Genomic DNA, 15,545 nt, shown 5'->3' on the forward strand with positions numbered 1-15,545 from the left:
TTAATGCTCCATGGAGGCTGAAAATGATAAGGATGGATTCTTCTTCACCTAACCTAATCCTCTAACAAACAATTTTAATGTCCTCTCTTGTACTACCTGCTTAAACCTAAATAAACAATGAAATCGTGAGCAACAGAAGAAGTAAGCTGCTAAATCAAAGGAAACAAAAAGTAAACCTCATCCTGCTCATTACACGTATGAGGAGCCTTTTGTTCAATCAGAGGTGAATAATAAAGGTGAAGCGTTGTTTGTGTTTTTTGTAAAGACACTTGCAGCTCTGATGAAAAGGCGGTAATTGTTGTTTCGGGAATAGGAACGAATGGAAGCAGTTGGTTATCTCCGTATTGATTTCTGTTCCTCTTTTTTTTTTCTGATTCGCTTGAAGATCACAAGCGACGCCAAACAAGCATGCACCCATTACGCTAGAAGACATATTCACAATGTGTTTCGTTAGATGGTAAAACGAATAATTTAACAGAGAAAACAAGAAGCATGAAAAAAAGTATTTGTTTCATTATTTTTTTAAAGTATTTCCATGGACTTTGTTATAAATACAGCTTCCTCGTACATTATTCAGAAAATTAACAGTTATAACTTTTTAAACCAAAATGTTAAACTTTATTATTACTTAAGAAAATCAAAATAAAAAGACCTCCAACATGATTTAACAGTTGCTTTCTTATAATTTGCTTGGTCTCTATTGCGTTATTCGTCATCTTCATTTATTCCTTAACGATATATATATATATATTTTTGTCTTTTGTCTTTGCAGCATTAGAAGCAGGCCAGCAGGCAACACAGTGGCCTGACTCACAGTCTTTCTTCTCTCCTGTCGTCTGAAGAAAAAGGCAGCGTTTTCCTTCTGCTGCCATTTGTCTTGCTCCCAGCCTGCCTGGCCCCGTTTTCTCGCCTTAATCCTCGACGTCTTTCTGATTTGCTTTATGTTACTTCCTTTTCATCACTGATGCTGCTGCCTCCCGTTTCATGTTTCCTCCTTCTTCACACCGATCACTTTCTGTTTTGATTTCACCCCATAATTAAAGAAAATGTAGGTCTCTGTGAACCCTCCCTGACCCTCAGTCGTCTTCCAGGTTGTAGTTGTTGATCAGGCCCGACTCCCACAGCTGCACTAGAGGATTCTTTTGTCTTGGAGTTCTGGGACTCTTGCGAACCTGGATGGAAAACAGATTAAGATAAACAAAGAAGCTATGGCCAAGGAAACGTGAGGCATCAATGTTAAGTGAAAGGAAAAGAAGATGGGGGTTTCCTAAAATCTAATAGATACCTAAAATCCTGTTGCTTATAGTTGCATTCAACTCCCTGTACTGTGGTACTGTCAGTTAACTCCCTTTGAAATGTTCCTAATTAGTAAATAGAGTCCATCTATTTCAATATTTGAAGCTCTGACCATCATGTAGAGCACAATCCTTCATCTACAGAGAGAATATTGCACAATGGCAATCCAAGAAAAATATGACTATCCACCTAATCTAAGGGATCAGACCAAAACAGCATTAATCAGAGAGGCTCGTGATAACTCTGGAGGATGAAGCCACGGCACAGATGTGGGAATCCTCTGTCAAGACAACAACTAGCCTTCTTTTGTGAAGGGGTGCAAAAAAAAAATGCCCTGGTTGAAAAAAATCCAAAAGAAGTTTCACTTAAAGTTTGCTAAAAGCACAGACACAGCATTGGGCAGATGAATCCTTATTGGACCTTAGAGCGATCTCCACAGTGAAACATAGTACTACATCCTCATGGTTTGGAGACACTTTTCTTCAGCAGTGACAGAAAAATTGGTCAGAGATGAGACAAATATTAATGGAACTACATACAGGGCAATCCTGGAGGAAAACTGTGGTGGCTGCAGAAGGAAAAGGGGAGGAGGGGGTTTATCTTCCAGTAGGACACTAAACATACAGCCAGAGCTACAACAGAATTGTTCACATCAAACCATATCCATATGTTAAAATGTCCCAGTACATGACAGGTTTTGAGGACTAAATCCAAGTGACAGTGTGTGGCAAGACAAAACATTTGGTATTCACACATATTCTAAAGAAAAACAGTCAAAAAATCCATCACTGGATGTGCAAAAATGGTGCCACGCTTTTCAAACATTTATCTCTGCAGCATAAAATCTCAATCTTTGGAATATTTGGTTGAAATATGATAAAGTGGGAAAATACTGAAGGGGTTGAACACTTTTGCAAGGCACTGTAAAGGTAATAACAGAATGAAGGTGCTTCTTCTACAGCCCATCATTCTGTAACAATGCAACACTGAGCAAGGAGTTAATGCAACTTTGATCCTAGGCCATGTTCAGTATGACTAAGTCAACAATTAGGGCCTGTCTCTCCTGCCGAATCCCGACTTCATCCTTAAACTCATATCGGACGAAAGCCGGAGGCATTAAGCAAATAGGGAAGGAGAGTCAGACGAAGAAAGGGAGTAAAATGCTCATGCTGATGTCAGATCAAACCATGCAGCTAAAGCCCCACACCTTAATGCCTCGCCAAATTAAACAGCGGTACTCAGGTGTAATCACAGACACATTCGTTTCAGAGCGATTTAGAGCCCAGGAGACAGGTTACAAAAGTCAATCATTACAAAACGACTCCCCTTTTTTCCCTTCTGGAGTCGAATGCACGCGCGCACACGTGCACACACACGTGCACACACACGTAATCCCACTTCCCACACTCCATGTTTCCTTCCCTCTCTGTCTCAGTCGTAGGGCTGCTTGCCTTCTTCCCTTATCTACAAAGATAAGTGCCTTGCTGTGTGTTCAGGACCTTATCAGATATTTGTGTCCCATATTTGGCGCAAAAGAAACGCTGACATCTTCCCGAGAGGTTTTGAAACGTGATAATTATATATTAAAGTCCAGAGCAGTTACAGAAATGTTCATAATCATGCTGCTAGGAGACTGCTTTAACCCCCAATGCATAGTTTTAATTAACACATAAACACAGAGTTAGAAAAGCTTTAGTTTGTTTTTCTGTGCAGCAATCGAGAGAGACTTTGGGAGACGATTTGCCTACATTTTCATGTTCGTAGCAGAGTGGCCCAGCCGTTTACAAAGTGGAAAACCCTTATAAGCAGAGAAGCAAGCAGTGGTGAAAGGAAGGAAACTAAAATGCCAACACACCTCTGGGTGGAAAATCTTTTCCTCTTCATCCTGGACAGGCGGTCGCACAGACACCTGGTCCACTGTCTGCTGTCCTGCAAGACACAGAAACAGTTATTACAGGATAAACAAAAAGCACAGTGTGGCACAATGGTTCCTATCAGACTGACCCTGCTTACAGTACTGCTTAATGAGGAGGCAGTAAAAGTAAAGACTATCATGAGAAGAATTTCACTGACGACCAATATAATAGAAACAAATAATTGCAGTAGATACCAAGGAGCATAAAAAGGTTGCACAATTAAGAAATGTTATGTAAAGTGCAATGCGTCATGGACATATAATTGCACCGCGGCACACCCTGGTCATTTTCTGCCACCTTTTATTGAAACTGAAATGACTGCTGCCTTCTTTTATTCATTAACCTTTTATTCCAGAAATGTAATCAAACATAAAATGTAGCTGTGGTTTCCAGCCCTCAGTTTTATGTCAGATCAGCACTCAGGACTTGTTTTAAAATGGCTCTCATTTCATTTAACTATTACAGAGGACAATGGGAAAAGGGCTAGGGTTAGGGTTTCAGTACCCCGAGAGTTCCTCGGACGCTGAAACCTGAAAATGTCTCCAATAAAAGGAACATCTGCTTATTCCCACTTCACCCATTCCTCCGTCTGTCACATTCTTTCAATTCCACCCTCAACCCCATTTTGCCTCATCTCTCTTCCTTCTCTTCCTCATTCACCTCCCTTCTTTGTTTCATATTGCATCTTGGAGTTAGACTCAGAAAAAGTCAATATTCAGAAGACTGCGCCCCTACTCCGAGCCTCCTCATCCCAAGCCTTCATCAGCAAGTCTCCCCAGGTGATCCTTCATCTCACGCTGTCCATTCATAACATCCTCTTCGTTCAATAAACCTTTAACTCAATGCCTTTGTGGTGTTGTCCTTCCAAATGAAATGCTATTTAGTTTCTATTGTTATACACCTTTCTGGTGAAAAAATGTATCATCGTCAACCCTGGATTTGAATACGAGTGCTTTATGCTAAACACCCTGAATTTATGGCCCATTTTGTTGACAGTGTAGCCTATTAAAGATGTTATCAGGCTGGGTGAGAACATTTTATTTCATTTCATTTTATTAGCATTATGTAGTGTAGCAACATTTGGACCAAAAAACATAACAGATTCATTTAACTGCTTAAAGTTTAATTGTTTTTGTCTTGTTGCTATTAGTTTAAACGTTTTATTGGTATTTATTTCAAAGTCCAGTCATTACTGTACATATAAAGATGATTGGTGGAGTCCAACCCATCCCAACATGTTTGGACCTCGTCCAGGCTTATGATCACCACTGCCTTTTTTTTTGATGATCTTCAGAAATTTATTTTTCTCTCTTTTTGTTCTCGCCTTCATCAGCTTGTATCATCCCACCTAAGTTTAAGCTTTATATTGTCAGGGCCCGTAAAGAAACCAATCAAACAGCTCAAGTATCAGAAGTTTTAAAGATATTCTTTAAGATTCAGCCAAATATCTACCAAACTAAGTCAATAATTATATTTATGAGTAACTTTTTACTTACCAGAATGACTGTCTAATCCTAATTCACACATAAGCGACACATAAGACAAAGAGAGGGAAGTCTACAAAAGACTACACTTTAACAGTGTCAATAATTTGCACACTAATATTTTGATTAAACCTGGTGATCCTAAGATCAATAATTTTATTGCTTACTGGCCTGATCAAAGATTCAAAGGATGATCTTGGAAGAATATCCCAGGCTGTTCAGTGTTATTTCTTTTCTTTTTGTCAACCCTAATTCTATGCTGAGCTACAGATGAGACTCTGTCTTTACTTATTAATGAATTAAAACTTCAGACAGACTTTTTTTCAACAACCTTCACTGCTTTCATACACAGTCAAACTGTATGACTCATGATTTTCCCTTTCACAGCTTCTGATGTTAGCGTGACAGGCCAGAATGCTAACGCTTGTTTGCACATCTTTGAGATTTTCCACGGATGTCAAAGGAATAAAGTAATGTGGTTACAAAAGCAGTTGCAGAGTTTTCCCTGACACATGCAGAATCAGTTTTTACAACAATTGATCCACTAACCTTCATATAGTCCACTGCTACCATTGGGAAGTGGACTGGGAGCTGGGATTTCTTTTTCTGAGGGGGATTCGGCACCATTGATTCCCCCATACAGGCTGAGCCGCAAAGTGTGAAGCTCCTTCTCCCTGTCTTTGGCCTCTTGGATATCCTGCCTCACTTTATCTAAATTAGTCGAGGAACGGAGCTTGAAAAAAGGGTTCTCCTTGGACGGTGAGATCTCTTTCTCCTCCTGTTCCTTCTTTACCTTCACCAGCCCATCATAGCTTCTTGTCTTTTCTGTTGAGTTGAAATCCTTTCCAGTTTCAAGAGCTGGACTGGTCTTTGCCTCTGCTTTGGCTTTGTAGTGTTTCTGTGTTGGAATGGTTCGGCTATTTTCTATGATGATGATCTGACAGCCGGTCCCCTCTGAGAGCTTTGGTCCTCTGAGACCAGAGCGGTCTAAACCTTTGGCAGAGGTTTGGCTCTGTGAGGTATTGACCGTCGTGGGTTTTCTCTCTGTGTAGGTGTTATGTTCTGGGGTGGATGTCCCAGATTCATCTTGACTCTCCAAAATTAAATTCAAATCTTCACTGCTACCAGATGACCAGGATGGGGTCTTACTTTTCGGTGAGAATGTCAATGGCGATTCTGGACATATCTGCAAGGTCTCAAAGAGTTGCTTCCTCTCTTTTAATTGGCGGACTGTGCCTTTGTCATAGAAGCCAGGGATTTTCCCAATCTTGACCAGGTCTTGCTCCCTCCGAGTCTCTTCGTGAATCTCATGCTGCATCTTTTTGCCTGCAAATTCCCTGTCCTTGTTCTGGGACCACTTGGAAGTGGAGGACATGCTAAGACTTTTTCTGGAAGGAACTTCTACGTACTCTGGAGAGGTGCGTTGGTTCGGAAGTCCTCTGGATCTCCTCAGGCTTTGCTCGCGCTCTATGGCCCGTCTGATCTCCCTCTCGATGGGGGTCTCTGAGGAGACAGGGCCCGGAGAGTCCGTAGACATGCTGGTGCTGCTGTCCTGTGTCCTGTATGAGTGGAAGTCTGCTGACACTCCGCTGTCACTCTGGCTATCATCATACGTGTCACTCCTCATCCTGGTGTCTCTGTTGGCTGTAGGAGATATACCACAGCTGTTTTCCGCCTTGGGCTCTTGTGTTTGCACTGCCTGGAGATACCTGAACAGCCCTCTGCTCTGTGACCTCACAGCCGTCCTGCTCTTTTCAACTCTGCTCTTATTCTGCCCTTTCACTCCACCTGTTTGCTCATATTCACCCTCTGTCCTCTCCCCCACCCTGCTGCTCCTTTCTCTTGCAGCTGCAACGCAACTATGGCCTTGAGAGGCTTCCCCTCCCTGATTGGCCAGCTCCATGGCAACAGCCGAACCAGGTGGAGATCCCTGGCCAAACACCTGTTGTGCAGCTTCCTGGTTTAATCTCCTGGGACGGAGCTGAGACTGACTTTGTGGCAACACTGCCTCCTCCTGTCTGACTGAATCCGTTGCAGGCAGGACTGAGTCAGTCTCTTCACGATTGGAACATGAAGGTTGGAAACTCACGCAGCTCATCTCACGTGGAGCAGATCGGTGCTGACAAGTTGTTACATCTCCACCTGTTCCCTCTTCTTCTTCACTTTCATCGGCAAAAGGAGGAGAGTTCATAGCGTCTCTGTCGTCTGAGCTGCTCATGTCGGAGAGACAGCGTCGGGCAGACTGAGACCCAGAAGTTTCAGTTTTATTGCTTCTACTGTCACCTGCATTCATTAGTGCTGTTGAATTCAACCGTGATGTTATGTCTGCATCCCGATGAGCTGGCTCAAGAAGTTTGGGTGTCTCTGCGCATTCTTGAGTGACTTCAGTTGGTTCGGCTTCACTGATCCACTCCCCCACCTCACCCTCCAGGCTAGAAGCCCCTTCTTTCTCACCACACTCTGCTGCTGATAAGGCACTGAGCGGCGGTGGAGGCGGGAAATCCTTCTCACAGAAATTATCTGCTTCTTTAGGTTCCTCCTGTGCATCTGAGAACTTTTTAGGCCTTCTTTCCAATTCTGTCATAGCTTCTCGTGTTTCTCTCATAGGCCGCTGAATAATATCTGTGGATTTCTGATTTTCAATTTTGATTACATCAACCATTTCTATTATCTTGGTTGTCTGGCATTCCGGTGGAGCTTCAAGTCTGACTCCAAGCTCCGGGGCTTCTAAGTCCTCCTCAGGCATTGCCTTGGGGGCTTTTCTCTCTCGTAGAGGAACACTGTGGCCCACGCTTGCGCCCTCTTCACCCTGCATCTCAACTAGAGAAGTGAAAAGACCTTGCTCCTGCCAGGTTGTGGGCTTTGTTTCCATGGCAGCACGACTGCTGATGTAAAATGTTCTGAGCAATCAGGTTGTTGGGCCCCCAGCCAGTCAGTCAACCCTAAAAGCACGGGGGAGCGCAGAGGGGAGAGAGGAACAGCATGGTGATTAGCAGAGTTTAACAACAGAACATTGTCAGCCACTTTTAATGCTATTATTGCAGTGCCTGCACCGCTGAATGAATCATCATCTGTTTTCAGTGTGACATTTATTGTGCAGAAATCCTGACATGCTGAATGCTATCTCTAATATTTCACATGGCCTAAGCTGATCACAGAGGGGCACGCAGTTATAAAAAAGGGTTTTTCAGTCTCAATGGGATTTTTATCCTGGTAAAATAAAGGTGAACTAAAAATAAAAATTCAGATGACAAACGTAAAAACTTCAGTTTCTATCTGGCATTTGAACGACATACCTCACAATGAAAGTTATTAGGGGGGGGGTGAACTGATGTTTTGATACAAACAACTTGCTCCTTGTGTACCTAATTCCAATAAATACATTTCAACAAGCAAACAGTTGCTAAATAGTTAGTATGCAAACGAGGATTAATCAGATGCCATTGCCTCAGAACTAAGTCGTGCTGTGGAAGCTGCTTTGTTGACTGTCAGATTTGTAATTATGCACAGCAACAAAGAAATCAAATGTTATGTAGACTCCTCTGTGCCTGAATCGCTATGTCGATAACTACTTCTCAACATGATTTTTTTGTTGTCTCATTTGTGTTGTGAATTAATTGATTGTGATGGTTTGTGTGTGTTTATTCTCATGTGTTTGTTTGTCTGTTTGTGTCTGAACTACTGGGGACCACAAATATAAAGTAACCTTTTTTTTTTTACTCATTTGAGCGTGGCATTGTCCCGTTTAAATATAGCATTAAAATTATGAGCTTATGATCTTTCAACTACAGCTCAGCTGTAGCTCATTTAATCGTCATCTGGCTGACTTTTAAAGACAACGAACTCAGCAGAGATTCGCAAACAAACTGTCCGCCTTTGCGCTGGAGTTGAGCATATAAAACCATGGTTACGTCTTCTTCTCACAGCAGAAAGAGCTCTCCCGCTTTACAAGAGAGTGGCAGTAACGCCTCACAAGGCTTTGGCTTCAAGGTAGCAGAATAAAGTTTTTTGCTGAGCACAACTTTCTGTAATCATCTTACAGGCTGGGGAATAGCTCAGGATAACACACACACACACGCACCAACCCTGTTTCTGTAACATATACACACACTTGCCATTTTATTGTCCTTAAACTCATCCCTTATGATGAATTGTGCTCACACACGTAGACTTTCGTTCAGCATCCTAACAAATTGCCACAAATGATGAACACTTGCAAAGTCAGTCAGACAAATCTGGATTCGTGTGCCATGACTGATCATTAGGGGGTATGTAGATCTTGGGACAAGTGCTGGATGAATTGGGACGATAGACAAATAACACACAGCCCTTTGAGTGGAGATAAAAAGGCCCAACATAGGGCATAGGCAGGAAGAATGGAGAACAGTGAGGCAACAATAATAACAGCAGAAGCAGATCCACAACAGAGCAGCGCATCACTCGCCAGCTGCAGAGTGTGTTTAAAGTGTGTGCAGTTTCTGGACTATTGGTGATGAAATTGAGCACTCTACTTCCTGCTGTGGCAGACACAGCACTCCACCATCATTTCAAGGTTGGTTTCCGGTCTTGAAACAGAAGTCCGGCTTCCTGGAGTCCTTTTATATGACAGGCATTTTTCTGTTGTTTTTGGAAATGAGAAGGACCAGAAGCAGCTTATTATGTGCACAGAGTGCTCCATTCAGAGCCCATTATGAAATGTACACTGGCTGGTTTTAGACTCAGGAGGAATAAAGGGAAACCTTGGGTTCTTGTCACTCATGTTCAGTCTAAAGGAGACTATTGTCTGAGTCCTAGTTTAATATCAATGAGACATGTCATTTTCAGTGATTTCGGTAGTTGACATATGTTGCGATACTAGATCAACGTCTGCTTCTGAATTACAGTTTTCAACATAAAATGTTATGAAATAGATCTATATCTTAATGTGAAGGCAACAGTTTTAATTTTTGCAGCAGTTTTCTGCTATTAAATAAAATACATTTTTTAATGCGATTTGAGTTTGGTCAGATGTATAGAGATCATCTAAACACATCAATTTTCAGGGCTAACCACAGATTATAAACTGAATTTATACCTGGACAGGACAGTTGTAACACACACCTGAGCTTTGATCTAAATCATTGCATTGTACCTCTGGTTGTATGTTTAGGACTGACTGCTGTTTGAAGGTGAACCTCCATCACAGGTTCAAATCTTTTACAGTCTCAGCTTTTTTTTTTTTTTCTTCCAGGATTACTCTATTCAGCTTGACCCATTTTCTCTCCAAATTCCTGCCTGACCATGCTTCTACAATGTTCCATCACGAGGCCTGAATGTTCCTGGCGATGTGCAGGGTTAGTTTTTTGCCACACATGACATTTTGAGTCTAGTCCAAAAAATTTGAGTTGGCATTGTTTTGGTTTGTTGCTCTTCACAGATTTTCTCTTGGTTGATTCCGACATTAATGCTCTCCTTGCCCAACCAGTGTTGGAAGGTTTGAAAGTTTAATCTGCCTGCCGTGTTGCTCTTCATGATGCGGTTGACTTGGTAACCATTTCCAACAAACCTGGGTTAATACTGAAATAAAACTACAGGCATGTGGATTCTGTTTACTAGTGAGGTGAGTGTGAAAGCAGTTTCTTGCATGGGATTCTGCTAAGTAGTTTTAAATGAAAGAAGTTTCACAATCGTGGAAAGCTTTGTTTTAGTATGTCAGATAAAATCCAAATAAAAATAACATGCAAAACATATTCACAAAGGGTATCACCAGTTTTGTAAACACTCTAGTACTCGGATCCTGCAGGGCTGCAGCAGCAGAACAAACTGCCTGTTATTATAGAGCCATGCTAATGATAATCTCCCTACTTTGGAGTGTGAAAGCTTTGCATGTTGTAATGAGTCATTTCCCGTCTTCTCATTTGCTGCAAGAAACAAAAGGCGTTCCACACCTGGTGAGATGCACGATTTGGTTTTATTTCCTACAAAGGAAGCAGGGGGTTGGAGGTTCTCGAAAACTCTCATTTGTGGAGTTGCAGGATGTCAGCGGATTAGAGCTCTTTTACGTAATGAGCCCATGTTTTCCTCATTATCTGCAACGAGAGCCACTCTTTCAAAAGAACAGCAAAATCACGTTCATTATTAATAACACAGCCGCAAGAAGCCCCCTTAGAAATAAACATGGTCACAGTTTTTTGTGGTGAGCCACGTCCAGATGCAGTTTTCGATCTAAGGCCGTTTAGCAAAAAGAAAAATCTATTTAGTTTGTCCCTTGCTAGAATCTTGCTATGGAATAGTTTTAATCCTATTTATAATTCATCGTCTTTCTATTCATTTTAGCTACTGTAAGACAAAACACACTGCTCTCATTTGACTTAAGTTCCAGTGCTGCAGTAATTTTTTCTGGCAGTCATAAATTTAGATCTGTGTTCGGTAATTTCCTATTAGACCAAAGCATGGAAGAATACTAGATTGCAGTTGCACATACCTGTCAGCAAACTGCCCTCCAGCTGCCTCTATCTGACAGAAACAAGCGCCTGAAACTCTTCGCTTGCTTTCAGGTCATCAGCACAAATCCAATCTTTGTGCTCACAGCTCCGTTCTCCGGCGCTTGTATTCCCTACCATTGTGTGTGTGTGTACCTTCCTTGAACCCCCTGCACGCACATTCACTAATACACAGAAAAGAACAGAGAGTGTGTGTTCGCAGGAACACGTGCACTCCAGGCTTACGGGGATTTGAAAATGTAAAGTACTAATCCAATTAGTGCGTAACAATATCAGAGCGTGTAAGTAAATGAAACAATACGCTGGAGAGACGCGAAGATTTCACATCTGGGAGGAAGAGAGGAGGTAGTTAGTGTTTTACTGGTGATCCTTTAAGAAAAGAAGAAATCTATGAGGTGAGCTACGGCAACATCCATCCATTTTCTATACCTGCCTGTCCATGCAGGGTCATGGGAGAGAAGGATCCTATCTACAGTTGTCATTGGGAAGGAGGTGGGATACACACATAAACTAGGGTTAAAATAAATCTGACTAGGTTGTTTACCGTGTGCAGTAACACTTTATTTGAAGGGGTGTGCATAAGGCTGACATGATACCGTCATAAACATGACACCTGTCATGAACATGAAGAAGTCTTTATGAATGTTTCTGACTGTTGTCATGAAGTGTCATTCGGTAAATAATGACACTTTTAATGCAAAATTTCTCTAAAAGTTGCATTAATAGTGCCAACTTTGCATGATTTTGTAAATAATGACAATTTAATGCAAAGTTGGCATTTTTAATGGACTTTTAATGCAACTTTTAGAGCAATTTTGCGTTAAAAGTGTCGCTATTTACCGAATGACACTTCATGACAACTGTCATAAACTTTCATTAAGACTGCTTTATGTTCACGACAGATGTTATGTTATGTTTATGACAGTGTCATGTCAGCCTTATGCACACCCCTTCAAATAAAGTGTTACCCAGTGTGCTGTATCCAATCTTATTCATAGAAAGTTGAGTGGAAGGAAAAAATGGTATAAGATAAGGTGCATCAGCCACAGGTATTGCCAAAGTAAGCACATCAATAGCCACTCCTTACCAGTGAATCCTTAAAATGGGCTACAAATGTCACCTTCCTCCAGTGAAGCCACTTCTGAACCAAAAACATCAGCAGTGTTTTGCCTGGGCTGAAGAGAAATAGAACTGGACTGCTGAAATAAAAACTTTAAATATTTAACTCTATGTGCAAAAATCTGTGTTATTTGCATTAAATTAATTTAATGTAACAGAATCAATGTTGGCACAGAGTTTCTACTAAGGACCAGATGTTTTTTAAAGAAAAATCTAATTAAGTCAGTCAATGCCATACAGTCATAGATAGATTTAATCTCAGTTACACACATTCAATCACATCACCGACTTTGCAGCAATCCCTCACTGAACCAACATGTGGCCACAATGGATGATTGATTGCAGCAAGTCAAGTTTTTAGCAAAAAATGTACAAATTACTCTTTAGACAGTATCTGAGTGGAGAACTGTGCCGCAAGAATATTAATTTGCAGTCATTTTACATATATTGCACTTAAGATCTTATTAATTACAAAGGGAAAAACTCAGTTTGGATATATCTCTCACATTAGCAGATGTGTAATTGATAGTTATAATTGTATTTATTTATTTATTTTTGGTCACTAATCTTTCCAAACACAAATTTAAAAAAATCAAACATACATTGCTGAGAAAAACAAAACAAAAAACAAAAATAGGAGAAAACTAAAACTGAAATAGTTAAACAATATTCAAATTCCCGTCATCACACAAAGCATAGACCGAAAAGAGTGTAGGTGGAAGCATAAGCTTATTACGCCTCCACTTTTTTTTATTTATACAGCAAATGAACGAAATCAAAATAGCAGACTCTTTCCTGTGTAATTTTCTTGGACGTATCTCTGAAGAATTCCAGCTGAGTCTGCAGACAAACTCATAAAAGAATAAAATAATTATTGTATTGTTTTTGGCAAATCATTTTAATAAATCTATTTAAATCCAAAAGGAGAAAAACACAGTTTTAACTCCACACATCAATGTCCTGTGAAGCCTTTTTGATAGACCATCATCTCACGCTGTTGTTGATCTGCGCTCAGGACAAAGCTTCTCAGCCGAATCCATCACAACAGGCACAGGCAGCTGAAAACATTTCAGCTGAGCTCTGAACTCCTCCATCTCCCTCAGATCCACCTCCCTCCTCCTGCTCAGCAGGTACAGATCTACAGAGTGCCTCTTACTGGACTTTACTACCCAGAGCATCACCAGACAGTCTGGACACGACGTATAGTGGAAACTTCCGTTGAGGTCGAAGCGATTCCCCACATCGAAGGAGAAGGAGCTGCCGTCCAGGGAGATGTTGTAGCGAAGGTGCTGGCATCCATTCCCGAAGCGGTTGATCTGGGTGTAGGAGACAGTGGAAGGGTCGCTGGAGTTGGAGAAGTACATGGTGATGCTGTCCCTTAGTCTCAGGGCATCCATCGATTGTGAATGGTTGAGACTGCCAGCGACTAAAGCCCATCTGCCCTCTAAATGGTGAGGAGCAAGAGACTCCAGAGGCTGGACCAACTTTTCACAGAGCAGAGGAGTTGAATGGCTCACAGAGACCAAGCACAAGACGGTGAAGGCAAACACAGCAAACATGTCAGATTCTTTTGTTTTTCAGCTCAGTGATTTTTTTTCTTCTTCCCCGTTTCTCTTCAAAAGTGGAGTGCAGTTAGAAAAGCTGTGGTTTTATTCCTCAGCCTGCCTGAAAAAATCCACTGTTGCAACACAGGACAAGATCTTCAGCCCTTATCTGGAGTGGGAATTCGACCATTGCGAAATCAAAGTAAACTTGATTATTTATCGGTTTTAAATCATTCATTTAAATTTTTTCTGGTAAGTATTTTTCTTTCCTGGAATAAACCTACTTTACCCAGGAATTTCCCAAACAACTTGTTACATACACCACTTTGGGCAAATAAAATAAATCATTCTACAATGTTTATTGAGTTTACCAGAGGAAAAAAAAACTGCAATTTAATTTAATCTAGGAGAAAAACTGTTCATATTCTTATGGAAATATCTTACAAAAAATAATTTCTGAATCTTGAATATATGTAATGCTGAAATCATTACATAGGTTTTGTGTAGGATAACAACAAGTGAATACTAATCCAAGAGGATTCATTATAAATTAATGGCCTGTTACTTTATTAGAGAGTTAACAGGCTACGTAAAGAAGAATTGAAACAATGTATGGTCAGACTTCATCTTATTGTTCAGTCTGACCAATGTATGGTCAGACTGAACCATACAGCTGAATTAAGCTGAATTATTTTGTCTTTAAAATGAGGTCTGCTGTTATAAAATAAGAGCCTGTGACCTTTTATCTAAGTAAGTGCCACATCGTTCAGCATATTCATTGCATTTGTTCCTCAGACTGAGGCTTTCAGAAAATGTGATGACTCCCTTGTTAAAACTGATTACCATCTTGAGATAAACTTAATTTTAAGTGCCTTATAATGAACTTTTGGGTGTTTGGGTTTCTTTCTAAAGGTTGCAGTGTAGTTAGGTAATCAAATTAATCTTGCTTTGGTGATGAATGTGTTATATTTTTCTTTCTTTTCAACTTTTCAGAGACTTTATCAATTGTATAAATTTGTCTTTGCAGGGTTGTGGGTGGTCAGCAGTCACTGGGCTGCACTCTGGACAGGCCAACAATCCATAATATGGCAACACAATCACATCCTGGGGTTACTGACTAACCTAGCAGCCACGTATGGAGACTGTATTAGGAAGCCAGAGTACCTGTAGAGAACCCATACATGTACAGAGAACATGCAGAACATGCAGAAAGGCCCAGGTTGGGATTCAAACCTGGGACTTTCTGTAACAGTGCCACCAGCTGTGTCACCGTGCTGGTCTCCTTTTAGAGAATGCTTTTATCTAAATTAAGGTGAATTCATGGTTCCTTTTTCCACATAATGTAACCGTAGTGCTTATGATTAAAAAAAATTATTATGTGATCGGTATCGGTGATCAGCCCTCCTGGGTGATCGGTATCGGCAGGAAAAAACTTGATCAGCACATCTCTAATGTATATGCATATATACTTTTAAGATTAATAAACTCCTTATCTGGGAAATTAATATGCATACAATTCTAAAATATAGGTTGCCGTTTAGGAAAATGTTAGGAAATGTAAAAAAAAAGGGGGGAAAACATAAGTTTAAATAGCAGACTTAATGTGGTGCAGGACAGAAACTGGAGAAGTAGAGAATTTTGGAGAGAAAAATAATACAAACCTTTAATAGATTAGGCAGACAATTTGAGTCAGAATTTGGTTGT

The 15,545-nt window shown here is 40.8% G+C and overlaps 1 protein-coding gene across 2 annotated transcripts; it reads right to left on the minus strand.

The window, feature by feature from the left end:
* Positions 1–503: 503 nt before the first annotated feature.
* misp3 (MISP family member 3) lies at positions 504–11,267 on the minus strand. Of its 2 annotated transcripts, XM_008415759.1 has the most exons (5): positions 11,160–11,265; positions 10,624–10,764; positions 5,246–7,638; positions 3,152–3,225; positions 504–1,172 (listed from the first exon to the last, which is right to left on the minus strand). In XM_008415759.1, the coding sequence occupies exons 3-5, from the start codon at positions 7,566–7,568 to the stop codon at positions 1,077–1,079; spliced, it is 2,493 nt and encodes an 830-aa protein (XP_008413981.1). In that variant the 5' UTR covers positions 7,569–7,638; positions 10,624–10,764; positions 11,160–11,265; the 3' UTR covers positions 504–1,076. The 2 variants fall into 2 exon arrangements, with proteins under 2 accessions (XP_008413981.1, XP_008413973.1); XM_008415751.1 differs by lacking the exon at positions 10,624–10,764 and having other exon boundaries at positions 11,160–11,267.
* Positions 11,268–15,545: the final 4,278 nt, after the last annotated feature.

This window comes from Poecilia reticulata, linkage group LG1, assembly GCF_000633615.1.
Source record: "Poecilia reticulata strain Guanapo linkage group LG1, Guppy_female_1.0+MT, whole genome shotgun sequence".
NCBI lineage: Eukaryota > Metazoa > Chordata > Actinopteri > Cyprinodontiformes > Poeciliidae > Poecilia > Poecilia reticulata.